Genomic DNA, 25,111 nt, shown 5'->3' with positions numbered 1-25,111 from the left:
TACACGCCGCTAGTACATTCTATTTTATACATGGTTCATTCTTTTCTAGTACAAAGTTCACAACGATAACAAAGTACACGCTGTAAAATAAATACTTATACAGGCATCAGATAGGCTGTAGCACTATTTATCACAAAGTTCACCCAATAACAAAGTATATATATATATTACAAATAATGGCAATACTTTTACAATACTTATCAATTACACAACTGCGGGTGCTAAAAATACACGATGTTAAATATATTTCTATTGACCATATTGGCTAACATTGCTGGGTCTACATAGCGTTTGAATTAGGTGTTCACCAAATACATATTATTTAACAACACTTCAGTATGCTGGAAACATCATAAGTGTTTGTCAACATCCCTTCGTGTAATTATTATGGTAAAACACACATATACCAGCAAACGGAAATCCTCATTTGAAAATAAAGATAGAAAAAATCTTCCATGATTGCCTGTATTTAAGAAACAGTCGAGAGAGCGCACACTCCCTTCACATAGACAGTCAGCGTTCGAACCTCCGACCAGACTTACGTCAACTGCACCCGACCAGGCGTGTTTCCCATGGATTCTTCCCACAACAATATCCCCTTACCAACCTTTCCGCGCTTTCTTCGGGAGTGTGCTTAAATGAGCCAACAAATTAGGACAAGTAAAATGAGGCTCTAGATCGCTCACCTGGTATTCGATGTTTCACAGCATTAACATTCAAAGTGGATACAACAAGTACCTGCACTATACTCAGAATTAATAATGTTTATTAATGACTTAAAGATTCTTTCCCGGAAAACAAATTTGACCCCTGTGACTTTGAATATGTCCGAGGTCATTTCCATTTAGAAACTTTATTGCGCGGCAGCCTTGTATCCTTCCTTGATACTAGTCAGATGTCATGATTGTAAGCTTTTTGATTTATCAGAAGAAGTCATTTGAAGTTCATGACAAAAATTACGTTTAGTACCTCAGATTTTGGACAAAGCCATTTGCTTTTACAAACTTTATTTGACGTTACCACTGTATAAGCTCGCTTGGCCAAAACGACACCAGAGGAAGCCATTACCAACAGTTCGAAAGTTTCACCACTGACTTAAAATTACTACAAATTTAAGTAGAACTGACTAACAATATAATCATATTTCTTATCATATTCAGATCACACAGTGTGTTGTCATCGTCAATAGGAGACTGGGGTCTTCGTGCGTAAAGCTGTCGGAATGCATAATAATTCATAGCAGTAATACAAATATAGACATTCAGTGTAAAATGTTTCTAGTAAAACAATGATAAGCAACAAGCATTTGCAGCGTTATTGTAGTAAACATTGTATTAAAATAAACAAACAAGCATGCTGGATCAAATCCTCTTTGGCATGACTACGAGCTTGTGATATGTATTTGTATAAATACTAGTTGGCACACAGTTTCCTGATAATACAACAACAGTAGCCCTTATCTGTTAACACATTAGAGAGGTATTTAACATAGAGTAACCAGAGAAAAATAATAATAGGTCTTCAAAAATATTTTGTCATCGTAAGGAGAAAATGAAATTTCACCGGTAGCGAGAGGAAAATAACCATTGACATCATGAAAGTAAAATGGCATCGAAAAAAAGGAAATGCTATTGATAATAAGAGGGCAGTGACTATTGTTTTCGAGAACATAATCTTGTCAACAGTTTAAAAAAAACTGTTTACAGGAAAGGTAGCGCCAGTCAAGAATATAAACTGCATCTGAGGACAAGGAAATAAGTTGTCGCCTCAAACTCTCGTCTCTATCAAGGAAATAAGTTGTCGCTTCAAACTCTCGTGTCTATCAATGAAATAAGTTGTCAGTTCAAGCGATCGTCACTATCACGGAAATAAACTGTAGGTTCAATCTTCAACCACTTTCAAAGAAATAAGCTGTCATTTCAAGCGATCATCACTATCGATACAGTAACTTTAAGCGGTCGCTTACAAACGCATTGTCACCGGTTAAAAGAAATAAGGCGCCATGAAAATCTTAAACTGTTACCGTTGGCAAAATAAACAAAGTATCATTACATATGCACTTATAACAAAGTAAGCGGCGGCATCAAAATAAATAGTCCCTGGTTAAAACAACAAGCACAGACAAAACAACTCCACGTTTAGGGGAATATAAACTGCACTGGTTACTAGTTAACATACTACCGACACAGTCCAGAAAATAAACCAGTACCGGTTATACAATTAACTAACTTACAATCAATTAAAATAACCATATACTATCACCGGTTCTGATGAAATAAAATCTCCACTGGTTAAAATTATGATAAATGTACACCTTGATTACAGTACTGAACATCCCTAACATGCAACTTTCTAATAATAGGTACTGTCGCTTATTTAGTGGATGGACATTTGGTATCAAACAGTAAGAGCTCAAATTGCTACCGCTAACCACCAGTAAGTGGTGTAGAGGGCAAACACAATTAAAGCGTCCGTAGTACCAACTATACGTAATTTTAATCTAGGGACGATAAAAACCTACCTTATATATTTATATAAATATGAAACAAAATTCGTCACCGACATTTGATATCACCACGACCTGGTTTAACCTAAACTATTTTACAGTGTATTTCTGTAATTACTTACCTGTATGATTTATAATCGTTCTAAGAATGTTTTACCTGTATCATTTTTAGGCTGGTATCCCTGTAGCCACAATATATTGATACGTTACGATTGACATTAAAGGGACTCCAACCATTTTCATTCATATTCTCATTATTTCCAGGAAGTAATATTGAACACATTATGGAACAAGCACCACAACAACTTTGTGAAAATAACAAAATAACAACAAAAAGAAATGTAATTAACTACCAAAGACATCATACATATCTATATCAGTTATCGTGCGGACGTTCCAAGTGGTTGTATATGGAGTCAGATCCAATGATGTGTAATTCTCTGTCCGGACGTCCGCCCGTACACAATTTTACCGTTCTAAACAGGTGAAGACGTATGATATTTAGCTTCTGCTGAACATTTTAGTGACACCAGATGAATTTGAATGTAAAACACGAAACCGGCCAAGTCTATTCCTCTTATAGACCAGCAGAATTTCTTTGGTCCACCATGTGCCTCAATAAAGCTTCCATCACAATCAAGATGAAGCGGGTTCATGATGTTGATATGTATGCAATCTAAACGCCTAACTGACTTCGTTATGTGAAGTGAAGAATCTCGGCAATGATATTATTAAACGATATATGTAATATTGAGATTCCATCCGAAACAGCCCTGACAATAAATCATATTTATTTTTTCAATGTTTGTAGAGTAAGACATTTGGCACTGCTACACCAGATATGTTTGCCTGTTGTTGCCTTTAACACCAGCCATCTGACCACACACCATCATGGAAATCCGGGTTAGAGCGGGTATATTTTCTCCGGCTTTGAGGCTCCACCGCCTTCGCAATATAACTGTCCAATCGACGTTTCATCTTGATGAATACTTGAATTTTGTCGATAACAATGTTATGTCTTTCAGTGGGATCATCTGTCAATATAATAATACATTTGTATTAAAGTTTTCTTCCAACATTATTGAGATAGAAATATTAATATTTGATAAGCAAGTTTTTAAAAGACGCCTTCTCTCCGTGAGCATTTTACACATGCATTGGTATCCCTGTTCAAAAATATCTAAATCATTTATCACAGATGAAAATTTCGCGTCATCGTCTGTTTAACTTATGTCAACCTTTCATGAAAAACTCTAAACACTTAAGCGTTCTTGATTTAAAAATATGATGACTTCACAAATAAGCTGTTTTTGCAAAAATGAACTTTTGAATGATAAGCCGAAAATCGCACACCAGACTTCTGGGCATTTGGCCGTTATGCTGGTATATTAGAACTCTTAGGGATTGTACAAAAGACACTCAAGTGAATAATACATTATAGTATAATATCTAGAATAACAACTGCATCATACAGCTGTTTCGTCGTTCTAGGACTCGCCAGTGATGTTCTTATGTTGATAAAGGGTAAGACAAGGACTAGGTTCTTCGATAACCCGTAACATAACAACGTAATAGTTCAACTTACTTCTGATGTCAAACATTTGGTATTTGGGGAAGATAAACTTCTTCATTAATTTCTTCTCCTCCTGAAGACAGTGTTTCTGTAGTTTTTTGAAGCGGTAATGTTTCCAGCTGACCCCGGTCACCTTTCCGAACACCCAGGAAAAGTAGGTTTTTACCTTCTTCATCACCTGATTCAGACCTCCATATCTAAAGTAGTCTTTCTCTTCTTCGTCTTGGATCTCCTTAAACTTGGTACATTTAGCGGGGCTCTTAGGTACTCTATACCAGTCGTTGTATTTTCCAGGGCTACCTTGAATCAGCTTGTAATCACCATATCTAAAACACAGTAAGTCACGAATCAAGCTCACTCTTAGATACCTTTGTAGATTTTGAAACTATATTACAATTTTCGTTTATTTCTTTATCTTCTTTTTTCGGGAATGTTAAAGAGTATAATCGCGAAAAATATGTACACATCTTAAAAATGCAATATTATTGAGAAAATATTAATTTCTTTGCTTCAGAAATTGTTTCGCATTATTTGTAGCCAAAAACGATCCAACAAAGATTGTTCGACGCATGTCACGTGACCCCACATACCTAATGGCGGCTACAGAGGACCCAATGTTACTGGAGTCGATGTTGTAGATAAACTCCCTCCTTCGGGATGGCTTTCCCTTCAACATGGGCCACTGGTTCACACCGTCTAAGTCCATCCCTGTAATATCAAACTTGTCTAAACGTTGGAACGCCTCAATTGATTACATATTAATATTATAACTATCGGGCGCAATGATATCAATGGTCTGAATGCAGTCATTGTTTTCAGACTGTTTAAGGAATGTCTACTGTACAGTGTTGTCCCAAGCGAACGTTGGACATTTTCTCTATTACTACAGGACTGAAGTGTTAAGTAGTGGAGATTTAATGCAAGTAATGTGACATCACCTTTAGTTTTCACACCAGCCGCTGCTAGTAGTGTAGGGAACCAGTCGACGGCGTGGAACAACCTGCAAGAGGGACACACTTGCTTTCAAATCATTGCTAGGTCATAGAAACTGTTACTGTTCAAGATAAAAAATATCAAAATATCGCTTGATGACGGCGTTTAGGCCTTTATGATGGACAAGAAGAATTAAACTGTAGCTGATATTTATTGTCACTGTGAATTCCAACCATGAACGACAAAATCAGACAAGCGAGTGTCAGTTAACTTTAACTTTCATAATGAATGTTAACGTAAAACAGTTAAACACTGCATTTTTAATTAACATGTAGGCATTCGTTTCATGACAGATAAGTAATATATACATTATACACGGGACATTTCAAACTCGTCTTTCTTTGGTAGGGAGAAAAGTATTGTCTTAAGCTGAGATTAGGAAACTTTCGGGACTGACAATTTCTAATTCTCTAATTTTCTAAAAAAAAAAAAAAAAAGAAAGAAAAAAAAAACTGTCAAGCTTATTGTTGTGTGTATGTAATGGGTGAAGAGATGGGAGATAATTGCTTGGTCTTATCGTTCCATCGCCCACTGGATTAGGTACGGTTCAGCATTTAGTATTACTCATATTGGAACTCTTTTGTATGAAAAGTTGCGAAAAGGAAATAAAAAGAAATAGAGAGAGGGACTCAGCATTCTGGACAGGTTTGTTTATCGTTATTTGTTACCATACCAAATTCCCCAATCACATTATGCGGTACCCACCCATCATGAACAAAGCGTTTCCGTTTCTGGTATTTCTTGGCGAGTACGAAGGATACCGCCCGAGTACCACCCTCCCATAGAGTAGTCTTGGAACCCCTCAGGGGAAGGTTATTTCCGGCTACGTGAGCGGCTCCTCCGTTCTGCAAAATAGACATATTATATACATGTTACAAATAAATGTCTCTGTCAGATATCTCTCATCTTTCATATATAGAAGTCTCTTAAAAAGTAAAAGCAATCTGCAACTATTCCAAAACACCAGCACCTGTCTGATATATTAGTGCTATCCTGAAACTTCTGTATTGAAAAGAAAATTTGAACGAAAGAAATTTATTTTCTCTATGACTGATCACTTTTCAAAAAATGTAATGTAATCACGCACAGTAACAAAATATATAGTTACACATACTTACATCGGTCGTAAAGACGATGATCGAGTTCTGTAAATATCTATATTTTTTCAGGGCAGCAATGACAGTGCCTATAGCGGAGTCCATAGCTGTGACCATACCTGTGAAAAAAGATTCAGCCTCTAATTAATTCACATTTTATAAAATCTAAATGGGAAGGTGCACTTGGCGCATATTTTTAATTTTTTTTTTTCAAATTTCTGATAATTTCACAAACGTCAAATACATAAGTATATTCTGAATTCTGTCATTTAAGTGACATTACCAACAACGTTTAGGAGGGAAATATTATTGTTAGTCAGGTACACTATTCGATGATGTGAACAAAAAGTAGGGTTATTATTTTATTTGAAGAAATGGAGGTTTCCGTTTTAAGTAAGCAAGCGTAATACCATGTATGACAGTTTGAAAAATCCGACCTCGAGGCCTGATAACGTTTATCAGTACAGTGACGTTCACAAAATATTTCATTTTCCATTCCATCTGACTTCATTGCTGTGCGGTTATCGTTATCCCGTTTAAATTGATCTCTTTTCTTCCATTTATTTTGTTGATATTCAAGATGAAAGAAAGCTTCCAAATTTAGGTCCTTACACTCAGTGATGAGTCCTAGAAGGACAAGACAGCTGTATAATGCAGTTTGATTAATTGATTGACTATACTGTATCAAACTCTAAATTATTAAAAGGTGTTGTTCACACGTCTTTTGTACAATCCTTGAAGGTCACAATATACAACCTAACCCGGAACGGTTTACAGAAAACATATGATAGCTTACCATTGTATATCCTCCTGTCCTTGTTCTTAACATTCTTATATATTGACTGGAACTTTTTTGGAACCTAGATATTTTTAAAATAGAAGCTGTTAACAGTTCTGTGAATGAAATAGAATTTCAAGAGTCAATTGCCTCGTTTCGAAGTCAATACACTTTTGGGGAGAGATTTCGAAAATAAAACGTAGTCATTATCTTTATAGATGTTTTTTTCTCAGATAAGAGACGTGTAAGAGTTATTTCCCTTTAACAAATTATGACAGTGTCGTACACTTGTACCATTTATCAGGGTTTTTTTTCTCAGATAAGAGATGTCTGAGAGTTAGTTCCCTTTAACAAATTATGATAGTGTTGTACAGTTGTACCATTTATCAGCTGATTCTCATTGGCTAAATTTTGGTTTATCATAAAAAATGATGAACGCTAAAATGGTTACAAAATTGATAAGGAAGATACTAAACTCATTTCAATTTCACAAGTATTTATCAAATTAGTCAATTGTGTTTCCTATTAGATGTGTAGAAGTTTGTTACATTAATAACTTCTTAGACTCGTTTCCTAAATGTAGAATGAAATCAGACCTGTAGTGGAGTATGGACGGACTGGAATGACAGGTACATGAATAGGGGTTTATCCGACTTTTGGTTCTCCCGTATCACCTCAACAGCACGATCAGCGTAAGTTTTCTGGGGAAGGAACATTTTATAGATATATTAATACAGTTCTTTCTATATATGGAACATACGATTTGATAACACACCACAACGGACTTTAAAACGTACCTATAATTTGTTTACTCTTTTCTGTTTCTGACAATTTAATGTCAACATTGAACAAGAAAAAATCGAGGTCTCTTAACCCTAACAGAACAATCCATCTTATAGCTGAGTTTCAGTGAATGGTTTTCTAAAGGATCATTTTGCCCGTGAAAGGAAGTGATATGGATAAACACATCTGAAGGTTATTATTAACGCTTGATTGGTCTGGTTGTGGTAGGTATTTAGTACAACTTTATTGTTAGGCAGTAGGCAGAACGTTGTGTCAGGATTAGGACCATGTCGTTGGTTTAGAATTATATTCTACGATATTTATATTTAGGATTATGAGGCTAGGAAACATCCTCATATAGATTTTTACTTTCTTTCGATCGCTTCGGAATTTCCTCATTTGCCTCCTCGGCTCAAAATTAGACCATTATTATCACTGTAGAGTCCAAGAGGGTCGGAACAGCTGTATGATACAATTTGATCTATTGATCAGCTCTAGTGTATCTAAATCTAAATTTGTACCAAAAGGTGTTATTCTCTTGTATGTTTTGTACAATCTTTGTAAGGAACCGTCCAAGATCTGGCCAACCGCGCGTCACTGCCAAACGTCATGATGTTGTTATGGCTACGTTGTCTGCATAATCGACTTACAACGCCATTCATGACGTCACACGCAGATACATTACGTTATGAATAAATAGTTCATCCAAATACAAGAATGAGAGAAAGAGAAGAATATTAGGAATTGTGGCGTTGTGATTTGTTTGAGCAACTCTTAGTTAACACATATCGTGGCGAGGAGGAATGTTATGCTGGCAGCTCGGCGCCATACCAACTAAATTCTGGAATCTTTTGCAATGGGCCCACTGCTACGACTTCAACCATGTAAACAATGCGTTGAAATTTCAGTAAGATAACGCTCATGGAATACAACATGTTTTACAATGGGTTAAGTTAACGTAATGCTTTTTCTCGCCTGATCTCCTGTTTTAACCTTATCTAAGCTGTACGATGCGACTTTAGCCGGAGAAGAACACATCAACGTCAACCTTGTACCGTTCACGAATTGTCTACCCCAGTCCAGGAGGAATATGTTATCGACCCAGTAACATATTTGTCTGACTCCATGAGCTGCAGACTCAGCACATGTTGCTGCAAGTGATGGCCATACCAGATACGGAATGAAATTTGTGGATTTCAGATGTAGCTTAGTTCATACGTTAGTTTGTGATGAAATTTGACCTTTGCACTTTCTTATCTGATATATTGACGTTTATATTTACAACTAATTTATCATTAAGATGGTAAAATTTAAACCCTATTTTTATGTTTAGATATACTTGAAGGCGCATCGTTGAAGTCCGTCAGTATATTATCATTAAATGCAATAATCATTCATCATCAAAACTGACCGCCAAATTTGAAGAATTATTCCTCGTGCGTTGATTAATACTTTATCGATTTAGGTCCGCACGTCTTGCACATACTTACTGTCGAGTATTGCTTTTTCGGGGGATGGTAAACAGACGCATTAAATCTGAAGTCGTAACCATTTTCTGAAAGAATAAAGAAATAAATTGGACAAGGTTTAAATGTGCATTGAAAGTCACAACATAAAAACGAGGAAAATCAATGTTCACTGTGGACATCATAAATTAACAACAAAAAGACAAAAATGTTGATTCTGAATACCATATACAGATCAATACAGAGACAGATATATACACTTTTATTAGTTTCCACAACATGATCGTGCGCGGCGATCATTATGGAGTCTCCTTACAGAATCAGGATTTTCTCTCCCTACCTCTCGTATGTTTGTAGTAGTCCTGCGCTCCGGTGTAGAAACCCAAGAAGCTGTCAAAACCCCTCTGAGTGGGAGTATACCGCCAATTACAGAACCCCAAGTGCCATCTGAAAGATTAACAGAACATGCCTGATTTCATGAAGTACATGACGCGTTCCAGTTTCCATGAGTTTAGCTGTACTTCAGATCCGCTCAATAACATACCAAAACACGAGAACTGTCGTCTAGAATATCAAATCTGTGACATTTATGGTGTTTAGAAAATTAAGTAAAGCTATCAAGAAAATAACAAAAGTCCTTCCTTTAGAATGATGCTTCTTCTTAAGTTTACAGTCGCAAATAAACTGTCTAAGGGAAATCATATTCCTTGAAAAGGTGATATTCACTTGTATGTCTTTTGTGCAATGCGTAAGGCCAAATGCTATGTTTTTGTATTATTAAGTAAAACAGTTGATGTTTTTTTTTCGAGGCTAAGACAATCGTTGATTAATACGAGAAAGGTGAAATTCCTGGAAGGTCAACGTCTGTTATCATACGTGTATATAGGTTACATATATGGGGTGAGAAGTATAATACCGAACTCATAAAACTGCTGAACCGATTTGATCGGGTCATCGTCTATCACCTGATAAGCATCTAACGTCCATCTGGACAGGTGATTGTCCCAAACTGACCCAGTGACTGACTCGACCTATTCGGGTGATTTACCTTTCTCGTGGAGCACTTGCGTGTGTTACTATGGACGTTATCGCCCCCTAATTTGTTTTAAGGTCAATGTCTTTCACTACCCATGGAACTTTTTGCAAAAGACTAAAACATCCATATGGGATTCTAGCATCTAGGTAAAACACGCTCAATTCAACAAAAGTTACACATACCAAACGTTAAGGCAAAACCGGTCTTTCATTTCGTTTGTTGTTTTTATATCGTACGTGAAAATGTACCATTAAAATCAAAATATGCAACACGATTGTTACCAAGAATTGCCATTTTTCTTACATTAGAACATAGGTTCTCGTATCAGAGCCAATAGAATATCTAAGTGTGATGTTGCGATGACTGCACGGACACCTTCATCCGTCAAAAGACTAATGTGAAGCGTACTAACATTAGAAAATAATGTGAAGAGATGGTAAAAAGATTATGGAGAAAAGTTCAAAAGATGGTTAAAATATACTGTACATTTGGCCACGCTTTATTTAACACTTAATGTGCGAGAGTCTGTGCTCCAATAGGAATCGACAAAAAGACCCATTTATATAGTGATATTTTAGGGACTTACTTTCCAATCATGTGCGTTGCATATCCGGCTTCCTGCAGTTTTTCCGGAAGTGTTGAATAATTGGTTGGCAGGTGCTTGGCTTCGGAGGGTCTGATGACCCCATTCTGTCCGTCAACAAGCAATTAAACAGTGAATGATAAACTCCAAAATCTAAACTTGTCACATTGTCTCCGATATTCTTCCATTTAACCAAGTAGGTATTTAATGCCTTTTGGTATTGAAATGTTTGGAGCAACTTAACGAATGGGTTATTTGCATTGTAACGTGAAATGATATATCGGAATTGAAAATAGAAAACCAGATTAATTCTAAGCAGAAGTCGTTGAAATACATATTAAAATAATCAATGATGATTTCTTATTTTGGTAATAACGATTGGAAAATTCTAAAATACATTACGCGCAAAATATTGTCAATATTGGGTGTAAATAGTCTGCAACACAAGCATTAATGAGACGATAAGCCAAGAAACCTCATTAAATTAACAAACCATCGTCGTTCGTTGAGACACACAGAAAACATAGATCCTGTAAAAGTGGCTTATATATGTAAAACTGACACGGAAAATCTGCTTATGTCATCAAACTTGGATCGAGCTTTGGGTTGTGTGTGGTAATATATTATACCTGTAGTCCAAGCCGGAAAGGATATATTCCGGTGAGAATGCTACTCCGGGATCTGTAAGGAGAAGAGATTAAATAGATGTAAAAATCCGGATAAAACTAAGTATAAAACTATATAATAAACATCGAGTTAGATCTAAAAATAGATATCGAATCGCTTTACAAATTAATAGAATTATCCCGGGTAATGATAAGAAGCCTGATTACGAATGGGACGGTTACATACAGAGAAAACATAGCGCCAAGACTGTTTTAAACACCATATTACAGAAAAACAAAACTTCGAGCTAAAGTTCGAAGTATTTTGATTTCTCTCCCTTTTCATAATTTGGGTTTATCGCTCCTTACCATTTATCCTTTGCTACGATTGTACAGGTGACAAAAAGAAAAACCCCAAAAAACAAGAAACGAAACATTGCAAATAAGCTACTAACTTTAAGATAAGAAATATGCTTTGAGATAAACAAACATATTATACAGTGTATGCAATTTATTTTTCGGAATCTCGAACATCTGTTTACATTTTTCTTCCACTGATTTTGCTTCGTTTACAAATACACATTTTATGACAAGCTTCGTTTCATATATTTGAATTGTCTGTAAAATAAACAAACGTAGGCAGCAACAAAGGTCAGTGGACCACAAGAGATCATTGACCATGCTATGTCCTAGCTACCATAGGTATACTTATTGGTCAATGTCAATGTACCGTGGACACACGTGTATTATCACTGACCGTCCGGGATGGACAGATCATGCTCGTTTGTCCACAGATTCTCTATCCGAATATGATAAGAGAAAAATGTTCAACACCAAACTTATATGAAAAAAATCGATAGAACGTCAGATTATAAGACTGTGATTTAAAACTGGTTCAATTTGAAAAGAATTATTACAAGCCTAAGTGATAGAGAACATGTGTTGTGGAAAAAAACTTTATACGATAATCCAATGATATTAACAATTACAACAAAGCTTTTATTATCTCCCCTCTCAAACTCGGTGTTGTGAATTAGTTTTTTCTTTCATCACAAAATTATACTATTTAATAAATACAATATCATTTATTCGACGGTATCAGCGAAACGAGGTAAGTCATACCTGAAAAGTTTTCTATATACAGTCATATTAATTATACTGGATTCTTTAAAGAACAAAGATAATCTCGTCTCTCATATCTCCGTTATGGGAGATTATTTAAAGTGATACTGTTTTGAAGATATTTACGAACAATCTTCAAAGGATTTTCATACCGATCAGGTTTCGCTGACAAAGCAAAAGTCTCTTTTATAACATTTTTTTTTTTTGTTTTTGTTTTTTTATTTTTTTTTAATCTTCGAATTTTTTCGCAGATATGTTTTTGTAATGAAATCAAACATAAAGCCGTTTCGTATCTTCAGTGTTATGCCAGATATAAAGTAAACCGTTTAATCCAGTTTTCAACTGTTTTCACAGAGAAAATATTTTGAAAACTATATTATACTAATGCAATAATACGTTCCCTTATCTATAGATATGATAATTAAATGTAGAGGGGTATGGAATGGGTGTTCCGTGTAGCAGACGAGAGAGGGTCAGCAAGAAGGAGCCCCGAGTAGCAAAGAATATCAGGAACAGAAAGGGTCGATGAGTTCCGTATAGTAGACAAAGAGAGGGTGAGGAAGGACGGGGTTCTGAATAACACAAGATGAAAGTAACAGGAAGTGACCAATTAATGGAACTGCCGTGTAGCAGGCTGGAAAGGTTAGAAAGAAAAAGCTTCGAGACTACAGACAAAAAATGGTAGTGACCAGAAGTGCGTTGTAGCAAGTTAGCTACAGTGACGGAAGTTTCTTGTAACAAGCTAACTACAGTGACCGGAAGTTATATGTAGCAGGTTAACTACAGTGACCGAAAGTTCTTTGTAACATGCTAGCTACAGTGACCGGAAGTTCTTTGTAACAGGCTAGCTACAGTGACCAAAAGATCTTTGTAGCAGACTAACTACTGTGACCGGAAGTTCTTTGTAACAGGCTAGCTACAGTGACCGGAAGTTCTTTGTAACAGGCTAGCTACAGTGACCAGAAGTTCTTTGTAACAGGCTAGCTACAGTGACCGGAAGTTCTTTGTAACAGGCTTGCTACAGTGACCAGAAGTTCTTTGTAACAGGATAACTAGAGAGGACCAGCATGCCAGTATGATTAACTAATAAATAAAGACATATTCTATATCACTTACGGTGTACACGTGGGATGGACATATGAAGAGTTGAGAATGACCCCTTGTCTAGCTAGGCGGTTAATGGTGGGGGTCCGCATGTATCGATTATGCCAGCCGACATCATTCCAACCTGTGAGTCAGAAATAGAAACATTGTTATTTATTATATAGCACGTGCATTCATCACTCTAAAGAATCAGGAATCTTTCCTATCACTAGCTCCAAAACACTGTTATCTTCATTGAAGGAAGCTATGGGAGGATTTTCCACAATGAGACTTGTCGAATATTTCGGAACTTATAAATCTTTCCTTGGTGATTGGAATTCATCTATCTCAACCTCAACTGAAAACGGACGAATTGATATTTTTCTTGCCTTGTTGATCCCCTCACCCGACCTTTCTGCCTTTAATTCTACATTCCCCGAGCGATCCTTAAAATGAATCAGAAAAAAATTAAGTTGTTCGGACTTATGGCTTTTGTGACAAATAATGTACGTCCCTTCCGTCTGTTAAAAAGGACTGGAAAGATGATGAGAAATATGTCCATTTTCAGCTGTGACACAAAAAATAAAATATCTTCCCGTCTATTCTTTGAAGTACGTCAGAACGATCTGGTCGCCAGGTCACTGTGACCCCGTAGGGTACGACATAACGTCATTCATCTGTAGGCCCTTACAACTTTCTTTAAGAAAACATCTAACATTTTAATTTGTAAAGAGAATAGACAGTCTCAAGATGATTCTACGGCAACTGGATCACACTGTTGTTGGAGAAAAAGACATTTTAAAGGATATAAACACATATTTTTTTCGCTAAACTGTCAATAAAGTTGTCGGTACCCTTATTTACAGCATCAATTTGTTTTCATATATTTAAGGACAGGTTTCTTATTTGATAGCAGTATGCATGTAAACACCTATACACACCTGTACACACCTGTCAGGTGTATATCGGTATCCAATAACGTCTAGAAATCGGATCTAATGGTGTTTACATAATCTAGATTAATCCCTGTCAGCGTCTTCGAATGGCTGTAAATAATGATGTAACCTTGTGTTTTACACTAAACACATAGGAATTCTATTTAGTAAGTAAACAGAAGACCTTATTACTATATACCTATTGAAGTAAACACCTGCAACAATCTGCACAGTATACTAAACATCCGTGGTACTTTCTAGTATGTCTGATACAAACAGAAGTTGATTTACCATACTCAACACTTTTGAGATCTAATTTTCGCCATCATGAGATCACCGGCATATATACATTTTCATGCACATAAACGTTATGCTTGCAAATATGCTGGATGGTTTCGTTTCCACTAATCCAGTTCTCATTTTGAGAACATGACATTACTTCGATTTGACTTAGATTTACATTGAAGGTGTCATCGATTTAAAAGAAAACGATTTTATTTTTGCCATTGGGCTATGCGTAAAACTGTCGTGTGGTCGAGATTTTGCCGTTTATGAAATTTAGAACGGCGGTATGGCTTAAATGTCCGTATTCTTTTGTTAGTTTTTAAAAATAACAAGCAATATTTAAAGCAGAGCATCTTGTAGGGTTCTAAAAGGAAGCGAATACAACGAAACCGAAACACTGAATTCCGAACCGTATGAAAATACATCATATGCAGTCTGACTATTGTAATATAAGTTGTAATGTCTATATCAAACACAACGATAACTTTGTTTTTCAGACGTGGATATAGTCAACACGTTTCCTTTTATTCCGGACAAATTCTCTTTCTATTCCCTCATTTTATCGGTATAACACAGAGAAAGTCAACACATTAGATACAAGGTTCCATTCGGTACTCTACACGAATTGGTTGTTACCATAATTATTCCTTTGCTCCAGTTCACGGACACTGATGAAGTGTCGTTCTGATGGTTTTACCAAAACATTCGGTATGATAGTTGGACTTTAGCGCAGAATTGAATGTTGTGTCTACAGTTTGTATACTAGATCAGATCTACATGCTGTATCTATACACACTACTGGGGCAAGGTTTCACTAAAAACCAGTATAAACTGATTTTAATTATATAACCATGACAATAGATTATTTCTTATGAATTATCACGCGTCAGCGACTTTGTAGGAGTCGTATAACTGTAATAAAGAAAAATAAAACGCTTCTTGTCGGAAATTCCTCTCATAAAACATTTTAAAGTTGGTAGTGTAACCGGAGAAGTATAGCAGCGTTATGTTTTACTTTGAAAACCCTCGGGATACAAAGTCCACGTCTTACAACATCAGGTCTAAAGTCCAATGGGCTTGTTCATTCATACTTAGGAAATACAAGAAGACTTTATTGGGGAATAGCATTATAAATGCAACGGTAGGAGTGCATTGGTATCAATGTTCTCAAGGCGTCCAATTTACGTTTACTTTTTAGAAAATAAAATCGGAAAAAATAACTTTCGATGATAACTTACATGTGAAACTGTTATGAATATTTGTTTCATAGGTTTACATTTTGTTGCAGAGCAGTTATAAACGCTTTATACTGATCCACGTCTATATATTAGAGTAAAATTTGAACAAAAGAAAGACTAGCCAGAATGGCTCTTAAGATATTATTGAACAGAATAAGATGTTCTGGAAGGGACAACGTTATCTGTTTCATCAACGATGTCCTCCATGTAAAATAAAAATTGACCGATGCAAGTAAGTAAGTAATAACGCGCTCTGACAACCAAGTTTTTATGAAATAAGTTTTCATTAAAACTTTGATTTACTCGCCAAACTTATCGGCCGGGATCGTAACAAATTTTAGGGAGAGTGCAACATGTCATTCTTCGCTTTTTTTTTACATTGAAACATTCATACATTAAGCTACATTTACCTTTCATTAAAAGCGATATTTAGATAACGTAGAGCTTGCTGTGCATGGGTAAACAATTGTTCTCTTGACCTATTTATCAGCAGCGGCGGTGTAGAATGTAAACATAAATTTGTCCAAGTCTCAAGGATAACATATGAAACAAAGTTCTGCCATATTATCCAAACATAATCCATGTCTGACCGACATTAAACTAGGGTGGTTGACGCTGTTTCTGGATCATAATCTATATGTGTTGACATGTAACATTATGGTTGAGGAATGTTAGTTATTCATCACATAAAGAGAACTCGGCATGGTGCATTCCTGATTTTTCAGAACCTCCAAACAACTATTTATTTACTGAGAGAAGTTGTACGAAACGACCCACTGACCGACATTACTAGTCCACCTATTCCTATTCTTCAATTTCTAAGACGTGTTTGATGCTCGTTAGTATGCCTCGTGGTTTTATTGTTGTTTTCATTGTTCTTATTTGGGAACGTGACATTACTTATATGGATTAAGCATGATTAGCTTGACATGTATCGTCAATGAAGCAGAAGACTCTTATCCTACCGGAACACCTGGTCTGATCCCCTTTGTGCTTGTTTAGCGCCCCTCCTGCTTCATGGTTCAAATTTTGTCCTTGTGTTTGAGTTTGAGTTTGAATGTTGGTACTGTCTCTGCATAGTAAAGTTGTTTTAAAGTTACAAGGTAATACAATCAAACGACAAGAATGAAGTTATAGTAACGACCAGTTTCTGAAGGTCATTGTTACAGTGCTGAAGTAAGTCAAGGTCATTTATAGATAAATCATTTGCACTGTGCTGACATTTGTATCAAGGTTTCAGGCTGCAACCAGTTGGACATCTCAGGATTACCCGAAAATATGGTGAAAAATATTACATCAAATGATGTAGTTGAGGTAGACATGTGAACCGTAACAGTCTCCATTTCTGTCTTATTTATACTAGACACGGCGATATATCGGCTTCCCTTTCAACTGTTGCACCTGATATCTATATCCCACAGTGCGAACATATGAACAACTTGAATTACAATGTCAGTTATGCAGCTGTAAGTGGACAGACCTTTTTTTTTATTGAAAGTAACACGTGTGAATAACATTTACTAACCCGTCTCTAAATTATATCAATAATGTTTCTGGTAGATGGATTTGGTATACAAGTATCAACTGTGTACAGCTGTTGTGTACCTGTAGTACCCGGAATGTGACAGGGAGGCTAGCAGGTATGATATAGTATTCATTCATTATCGTCACCTGGTATATGTAACTAGGTAAGTGGTAACTGGAAACGGGAAAGTGGACCATTGACATACATTTTGTAATTGATATTTATTCATGGATAGGTAAAATGTTTGTATACACGAAAGATAGGACAGCGACACCTTGTAAAAAAATCGTTCAAATTCCTACATTCCCTTTCTCTCCTTTACTACAGAGCTTATATGATCCGATGTTTATTTGGAAATTACTTTAACGTAATGTCCATTAGTGGTGAAACGGTACGTATTTAGTGTCCAGGATAGATGACTTCAACAATGCATCACCGGCTGAAATCTAGGTGTATTATCTAAATTTGATGTTATATAAAATTAGTTAAGTAATTGCAAGCCAAGAAAAGTTTCTAAAACGTTCTTTCAAACGTCTTGATATTTGGGTTTGATGTTTAAAATGCGTTATGGGTGCTGTTGTCCCCTTAGTCTAATGAAGTCCCAGATTCCAAATAACATACATTTCTATGGAGCTTAAGAATGCACAAAAAGTGCTCTAACTTTGTTTTAATCAAGCAGCGCTATTTCTTCACAATCAATGTCAAACCTGACGCAACAACATCCTCTGCTTTGACAAGAAAAGCCACTTAGAATTGCAACAATCACGCGCTCTGTCCAACAAAACGTATAAATCACAGCAACAGGACCTTTCTACGACAAACATGATTAAAGCGGGCATACTTTAACCTCGTTGTTACATTCCAAAAAACACGTGTTGGCAACATCACGTGTCCTACTGACCGAGTTTTTATCTAACCATACATCAACGGTTCTTACTAGTAATGTCATTGACTGATATTCGTTGGCATTGGACGAGCTGAACATATTCCTTGATCTACTGGGATTAACGTGATAATTTATTAGTCGTACAGGATGAAAAAAGTCAGCAGGAAGCAGACAAATGTAGGGCGAATCATTCGGCAAAGTTAGGGGACCAGTATACGTGTATAACAATGATAATACTGTCTTAATACTTAAAATAAATGACGAAAGTCATACAGTTGGAAACAAAAAATTCTAATCCTTTCCTATCACACTAATTAATGTACAAATATAGGCATGTCGAAATATTGTTGTATATCAGAAGGAATCAGATGTCATAGTGGGACAGTCGATGATAAATAAGTACGCACAACCAACAGAAATACCAACTTGTCAACATAAGCATAATTAAAACTCAAAATTCAATAAATTAGGGTCAAAAACGGTTTATACAGAAACTCATGAAAAAGTACCAGGAGGATTATATCAGGTGTTGTGGTGGAGAAACTGCTTCATCGACGACACCAAGCATATAAATCTTGATCATTCAACAAATCAATGTCACGTTCTCAAATAAGAACAATGTATACACAAACTGAACTATCAGGCAAACTTACGAGCATTAAAAACGTCCAGCTTCATATCATACAAAGAAAAAGACGTTTTCTCAATAAGATGATTACTGTGACGATCGTGAAACTTCACCATAATTATCTTGTAGAGTACAAGCTGTTCAATGGACTGACAAGACGGACGGACGAACACTCACTGACAGACTACGAGTAAGATATTGGAATGAGTTACATCTTACCAACGGCGTTCCCCACACAGCCCCTCAAAACAAATTTATGATAATAACCGAATCGTACGATTTTTAGGAAGGGCCTGAAATAGACCAAGGGTATGATAACCTCGCCTGTTCATGACCGTCCGCTCCATGACGGGGATAAGTAAGGCTCCTTTCTGCTAGGCATCAGCTGTATCTATAACATCTTTCCGCTGTGGCAATTTCATGGGAATCTCCCTTTGATGTTTTTCCTATCTGAGGCTAATGTACACAAGTAGTATGATACAGTAAAAAAATTAGGATATTCTTTCATTATTAAAAAGTGTATAAGTTTTTTTGCTGATAATATCAGCATTCATACGGGTTGAGTTACATACTTCACTTTCATGTGTAGACAAGATTTGTTAAAGACGTCAGTTGTGCGAATTCGTGCAGAACCAGAATATATAGGTCACTATGTTAATCTATGTAAGTGACCTAGATCTCACTACGGAGGCTGGAAAACCATTCCGTACGACTATCACTCGATATTTCATAAATCTGTCCAACTACAGTTTCATACCTTCATTCAATGTTTTGATAAATGGTACGGCTCTTTTGTTTGTGGTTCATTCAAGCATTCAAACAATTCTACAACAAATATTCCAAAAGCCTTTGTGGATGTAATTCGTGTCAAATCCAATTTGATCGATTTCCACCCCCTCCCACGTAACCTGGTGATATACATACTGAACGGAGTAGAATGTCAGACCCATTTTTGAGGACGATCTAACTGTTTCATTGTATGTTGTAGACACATGAGAGAAATAATTTGTTGCAATGGGTAGAATATTTCCATGCGTTACCATAAAGTTTTAACCTTATTTAAGACACCGTGTTAAGTCGGCGAATCTGTCCGAACTATAACCATAGAAGACTTAAAGTTGACAACAAGATATCGGTTTCTTTTAACAAAACGCCTTTTTTAGCAATGTCTCTTATCACGAAAAAGGTATTTAAACATGTAATATGATATAAATGTACATGACTATCATAAAATTAGGAACAGAAAGGAAATACATAATCTATGACTAATCTCTTTTTATATATTATTTATAAAATCAACAGCACGGTATGTCATCACACTTGACAGTAATTGACCTCGTTATGGCGATTCAAGGATAGTGAAATGGGTTATCAATGATATCGTATGACTGGAAAGCCATCATAAACGATACGACCATCCTTCATCCCTCTGATCGTTGACTTCTGACCTATGATAAGTCACCTTATCATTGGTGTAAGTAAATACACGGATGATAATACAAATAGCTGGTTAAATAAATATAGTGCGTAATGTATTAACACCGACTGCGTTGTTTGTTTGTCAATAATGTGATTTTATCGCGTGGAAATTAAAAATTCTGTTTGCAATATGACAAACCTGTTACGAATTATGATTAATACATACTGTCTATACTATCTGACATTTGAAAAGATAAGTGTAATATAAAGAAATTCTACTTTAGTATCATTAAACTTGAAGTGATTTACTAAAACAATCACTTAATGATGTGATATTGATTCGAATGTTTGAATGCACAATGATGTTTGCCAATCAGATAAAGCTTGTCGACATTTTGAGTTTTATTGTACATGTACATGCTTTTGTGTGTATGTATGACTTTTGCTATAACAGGCGTATTCTGTATTCCGAGAATATATATATAACACCTAGTCCGATTCATGACATAATTGCTCGTTTATCTTCAAAGAAAACTTTTACAAGAAGAAATCTTTCCATTCAATAATCAAGCATCTGTTGATCAATGGCGCGTTGATTTTAACGTTGGTCATTTCAATTTCATTCTCCATTGAAAAGTGGCATAACGTTTCCTCGGTTGTCCAACATTGCTAAGTAATAATAGCAATGTCCATCATCCTATGTATGTTCTTTGAGCACATAATCACAAGTAAAATCATGTCTCCTTCTGACCAGTACTATCTCCTCAGTCCTCTACAGCATGACCTACTTTCCAAGATTGTACATAAGACACGCAAGTGAATAGCTCTTGCAAATTTAGAGTTATATACAGCAGAGCTAAACAATGAATTAAACTGCACCATACAGCTGTTCTGTCCTTTTAGGACTCGTCAGTGATGCTGAGAGCCTAAATGTTGAAGCCTGGGAAGGAGGCGACTAAGAAAAACCTGAAGCGACTGAAAGAAATGTCAAAATCCAGACGGGGAGGTGCGGCAGCCCATAATCACACAAGTTTCTTAATTTTCCTATCTCAGGTTATTTTAAGAACAGTGTAAATCATATTCTTGTTTTCACAGCAGACATATATAGCAATATAGCATCTAACCATCAAAATGATGTTGATGTAATGGACTTTTTGAAGAAATCTGAGGAATAACCGATCACTTTAGACTTATCAATGCAATGGCCTGCACAGAATTGTTTTCCTGTCCAGTCCCGTCAGACGTGCCCCAGGACTCTGTGTTCGAGCTCAGTCTATGTTTAAGTGCATAGATGACCTGCCAGATTTTAACAACTATGTTAAGCTCGTATGTTCTAGTCTGATGTAGAAGCACTGGTCCTCAGGAATGGCAGAAAGAAACTGGAAATCTTGGAGTAGATATGATTAATGTCATTCAATCTTAACAAATGTAAAATTATCCACATTACCACAAGCTCGAATGTATTTGATTCAAAATAAACTAGTAAGACTTTACGATAATTGAAAAAAAAGACATGGAATTTCCATACCATCAATGCAACTAAAAAACCAATGTATCACTCGAGTTCATAAGGGAAGCATTTAACAATGTAATATGAAGAACATGCCTACGAAGATATGTTCTCATCTAGGATATTGTAGCCCTTTGGGATCCAGGTCAGGAAGGCTTCATCCATAGAACCCTAGAGACCTACAGTGTGACAGAGATGCTAGACAAACGACTTGAGCTTGCATCTGTCATTCTACTCCAAGAGACAATAAAAACAAAGGACTTAGTTGAACGTGTTGGTAACCTTCATTTCTTATAACAAACCTGACCACAAAAAAATCCAGATTCCACATAGCTCTACAAATCATTTCTCCTTCTTTCCATGACCAAAACGATCTGGAACATTAAACCCTGATATATTGCCAACAATGCCGACCTTTTGACAATGAAATCAATTACCTTTCTAAATTCAAGCAAATTTTAAATGTACACTGTTTTGCTTTAAAGAAAAATATAAAATGTCTATTCTATTGTAGCGTCCTTTTCCGACTCCTCTAAATAATGTTAAGGATATTGACCATGTCAAAGTATATGACTGAACTTGAACAGCCTAAGCCAGCTTAAGTTTTCAGGACAAGACACAAGGGGACATAAGGAAAATCTAAACTATATGAAGAATCCAATCGGGACCATGTTGGAAAGCCTACTTATTACGAACACTACAGGGACTTTTCAGGATATCTTTATACCTCGGCAAACATTCAGGGTGATGTTGGAATTGTTTTGACTAACAGTTACCATGATGTATAAGAAAAATTCCTATTATATAGATAATGACTCTAAAGACTTCAAACATCGCCCGCAGTTTCCGATAGTAAATCATAACGACCAACACGTAAAATACTTATTTCATTTCTTAATCCCTTGGCCTCTGACGCCATGACTAAGGTATAAGTTGTAATACTGTCGTGTGTATAAAGTAATTTGTACCAAAGTGAAGTGCATGCACACATACGTGTTTGTAGTATATAATACCAGTGAACCACACGATGAGAGAGTACAGTATCAAACTTCATTCATAAAACATATACACAATAGGGCCTTTGATGCAACGGTCTACAAAAAGCGACATGCAATTTTCTTGACAGTTAAATGAGATGTGATGAAATCTGGTTTTACCCTCCCTCCCTCTCTCTCTCTCTCTCAGGTCTGGATGAGATAATATCTATCTAGTGGTAAGGCGGAGGGGCGCTTTAAGCACGGGTTACAACAACATATTTTGTCATGTTCTTTGTTCAACGGTTCTTGTCAGCGTAATTTAACAACCAGACTTTCGATGAAGATGTTTAAAATGAGCTTGTGATGTACTCGTTACCCTATAGTCTGTATACTAAAATGAGCAATATTGATGCACGACCTCTGTCTGTATTAATATGTATAAACACAGACTTATTAGTATGAAACAGAAGTTAAATAGATGACTGCAAAGGACATCCGTGTATGACCACAAGATGCAAAGGACATCCGTGTATGACCACAAGATGCAAAGGACATCCGTGTATGACCACAAGAACTTTGCTGACTTCCACTGTGTCAATCAAATGAGACACATTTTCCTCTTTTTATTGCCTCGCCAATGAAATGATTTTTGTGTTTTTGACAGAACTAACATGATAAGAAGTGTAATCAAATGATAAGTTAAATCGCCCTATTAACATAGATACATACACAGTAACCATACCCATCACCATGAAGAAGCAAACAGAGTACAAAGCTTTATAGCGTGATAGTGTGCTAGTTCTGAGTAATATGTAGTTGAAATGTAATCTCGTCCTCGTATATAATTGAAAACTATGCGTATCAGATAATACCTTCCGTTAAAAAAATGACAAATTCCTACATACAGAGTGATGAAACATCATTGAAACCAATCCCATGTATAGTAGGTAAACAACCATTCCTGTCACAGGTATCTGAACAAGTATTCCGAGGAAGTTGCCGTGTCATTAAAACTCACAGAATAATTCGAGTGTGAACCATCCCATGTGATAGGGAAGATTCAACGAAGAAAGAAATGTCAGCTTTTTATGTTCCACACGTTTACTGTACAATTCCTGGTTTTTCAGAACAAGAACTTTCAAGGAAACTAGATTTTGTGGATAGAGAAGTGTCATCTGTTGATAAATCTTCAGAAAAATGAATTGGTGGTGAAAAGAACCTAAGACATTGATAATGATAAAAACAATATTCAAATAGTTATATAAGACTGTTTTAAATATTATCACGGTTTTTGTAAAGTTATTTTGATTATTGTGTTACTTACCTAGATCGTCAGCTACGATGAAGATGATGTGTGGTTTTGATTTTTTCGCTGTAGATGTACTCCCTAAGGAAAGTATCACAGCGGTCGTAACAACCACCCGATATAACGAAACACTTGTCATCATCCCCGTGGCACTGTGAAGATATTCTGGTCCAATACAAGCAGTTATAAAGAGGAGGATGTAAGAGTGTTCATTCAGATGGATGGTAATCTCATTATATGCAGTTCAAATACGGATTGCCAACTGAGATTATTCTGTCGCGTTTCAATTTGAAACCAAATAGCGTTTTGTGGTTTCAGCAGTATGTAATTGATTGCCGTGCATACACGCTGTGCAAATTGTCGTTAAGACCTTTAGATATTTCTTAATAACTTCAATGCTGCTGGAATTATCGATTTCAACGTCTAATTTAAATTGTCGTCTGTTAAAGTTGGGATAGTATCTGACATCAACCTCCAAAAATCAGTGTCAGTATATCCTTGCTACACACATTGATATCCTTGTAGAGATTCCTTGGATGGTGTTAAACCTTTGACAGACCTAGACTTTTGGTCATCTGCAAAGTTATACACTTTACGTCATAAATCACATCGACATCAGATATGAAGTCACTACTAAGAAACATAAAGGACTGAGTGAGTGTCCCGTATTTAAATACACGGCCAACTGTGCGCTGATAACATGTCACCGTTCACACTACCACTGTAATGTGTGACGGGACGTTGCTTTTTTATCGGGTAGGCAGGTCTCCACTCAAT

The 25,111-nt window shown here is 36.1% G+C and overlaps 1 protein-coding gene across 1 annotated transcript; it reads right to left on the bottom strand.

Moving 5' to 3' along the window:
• Window positions 1–24,473, bottom strand: LOC132548379 (arylsulfatase I-like). Its single transcript, XM_060212241.1, has 14 exons — window positions 24,353–24,473; window positions 13,659–13,770; window positions 11,445–11,496; window positions 10,819–10,922; window positions 9,537–9,643; window positions 9,221–9,285; window positions 7,544–7,648; window positions 6,966–7,029; window positions 6,191–6,288; window positions 5,778–5,917; window positions 5,018–5,079; window positions 4,670–4,787; window positions 4,092–4,405; window positions 1–3,540 (listed from the first exon to the last, which is right to left on the bottom strand). The coding sequence occupies exons 1-14, from the start codon at window positions 24,471–24,473 to the stop codon at window positions 3,368–3,370; spliced, it is 1,635 nt and encodes a 544-aa protein (XP_060068224.1). The 3' UTR covers window positions 1–3,367.
• Window positions 24,474–25,111: the final 638 nt, after the last annotated feature.

Source organism: Ylistrum balloti, unplaced genomic scaffold (genome assembly GCF_031769215.1).
Source record: "Ylistrum balloti isolate Yb309-2 unplaced genomic scaffold, AGI_CSIRO_Ybal_v1 Utg370010, whole genome shotgun sequence".
NCBI classification, from domain to species: Eukaryota; Metazoa; Mollusca; class Bivalvia; order Pectinida; family Pectinidae; genus Ylistrum; species Ylistrum balloti.
Note: the sequence above shows the minus strand (reverse complement) of the source record. Positions and strands in the feature narration are given on the sequence as shown.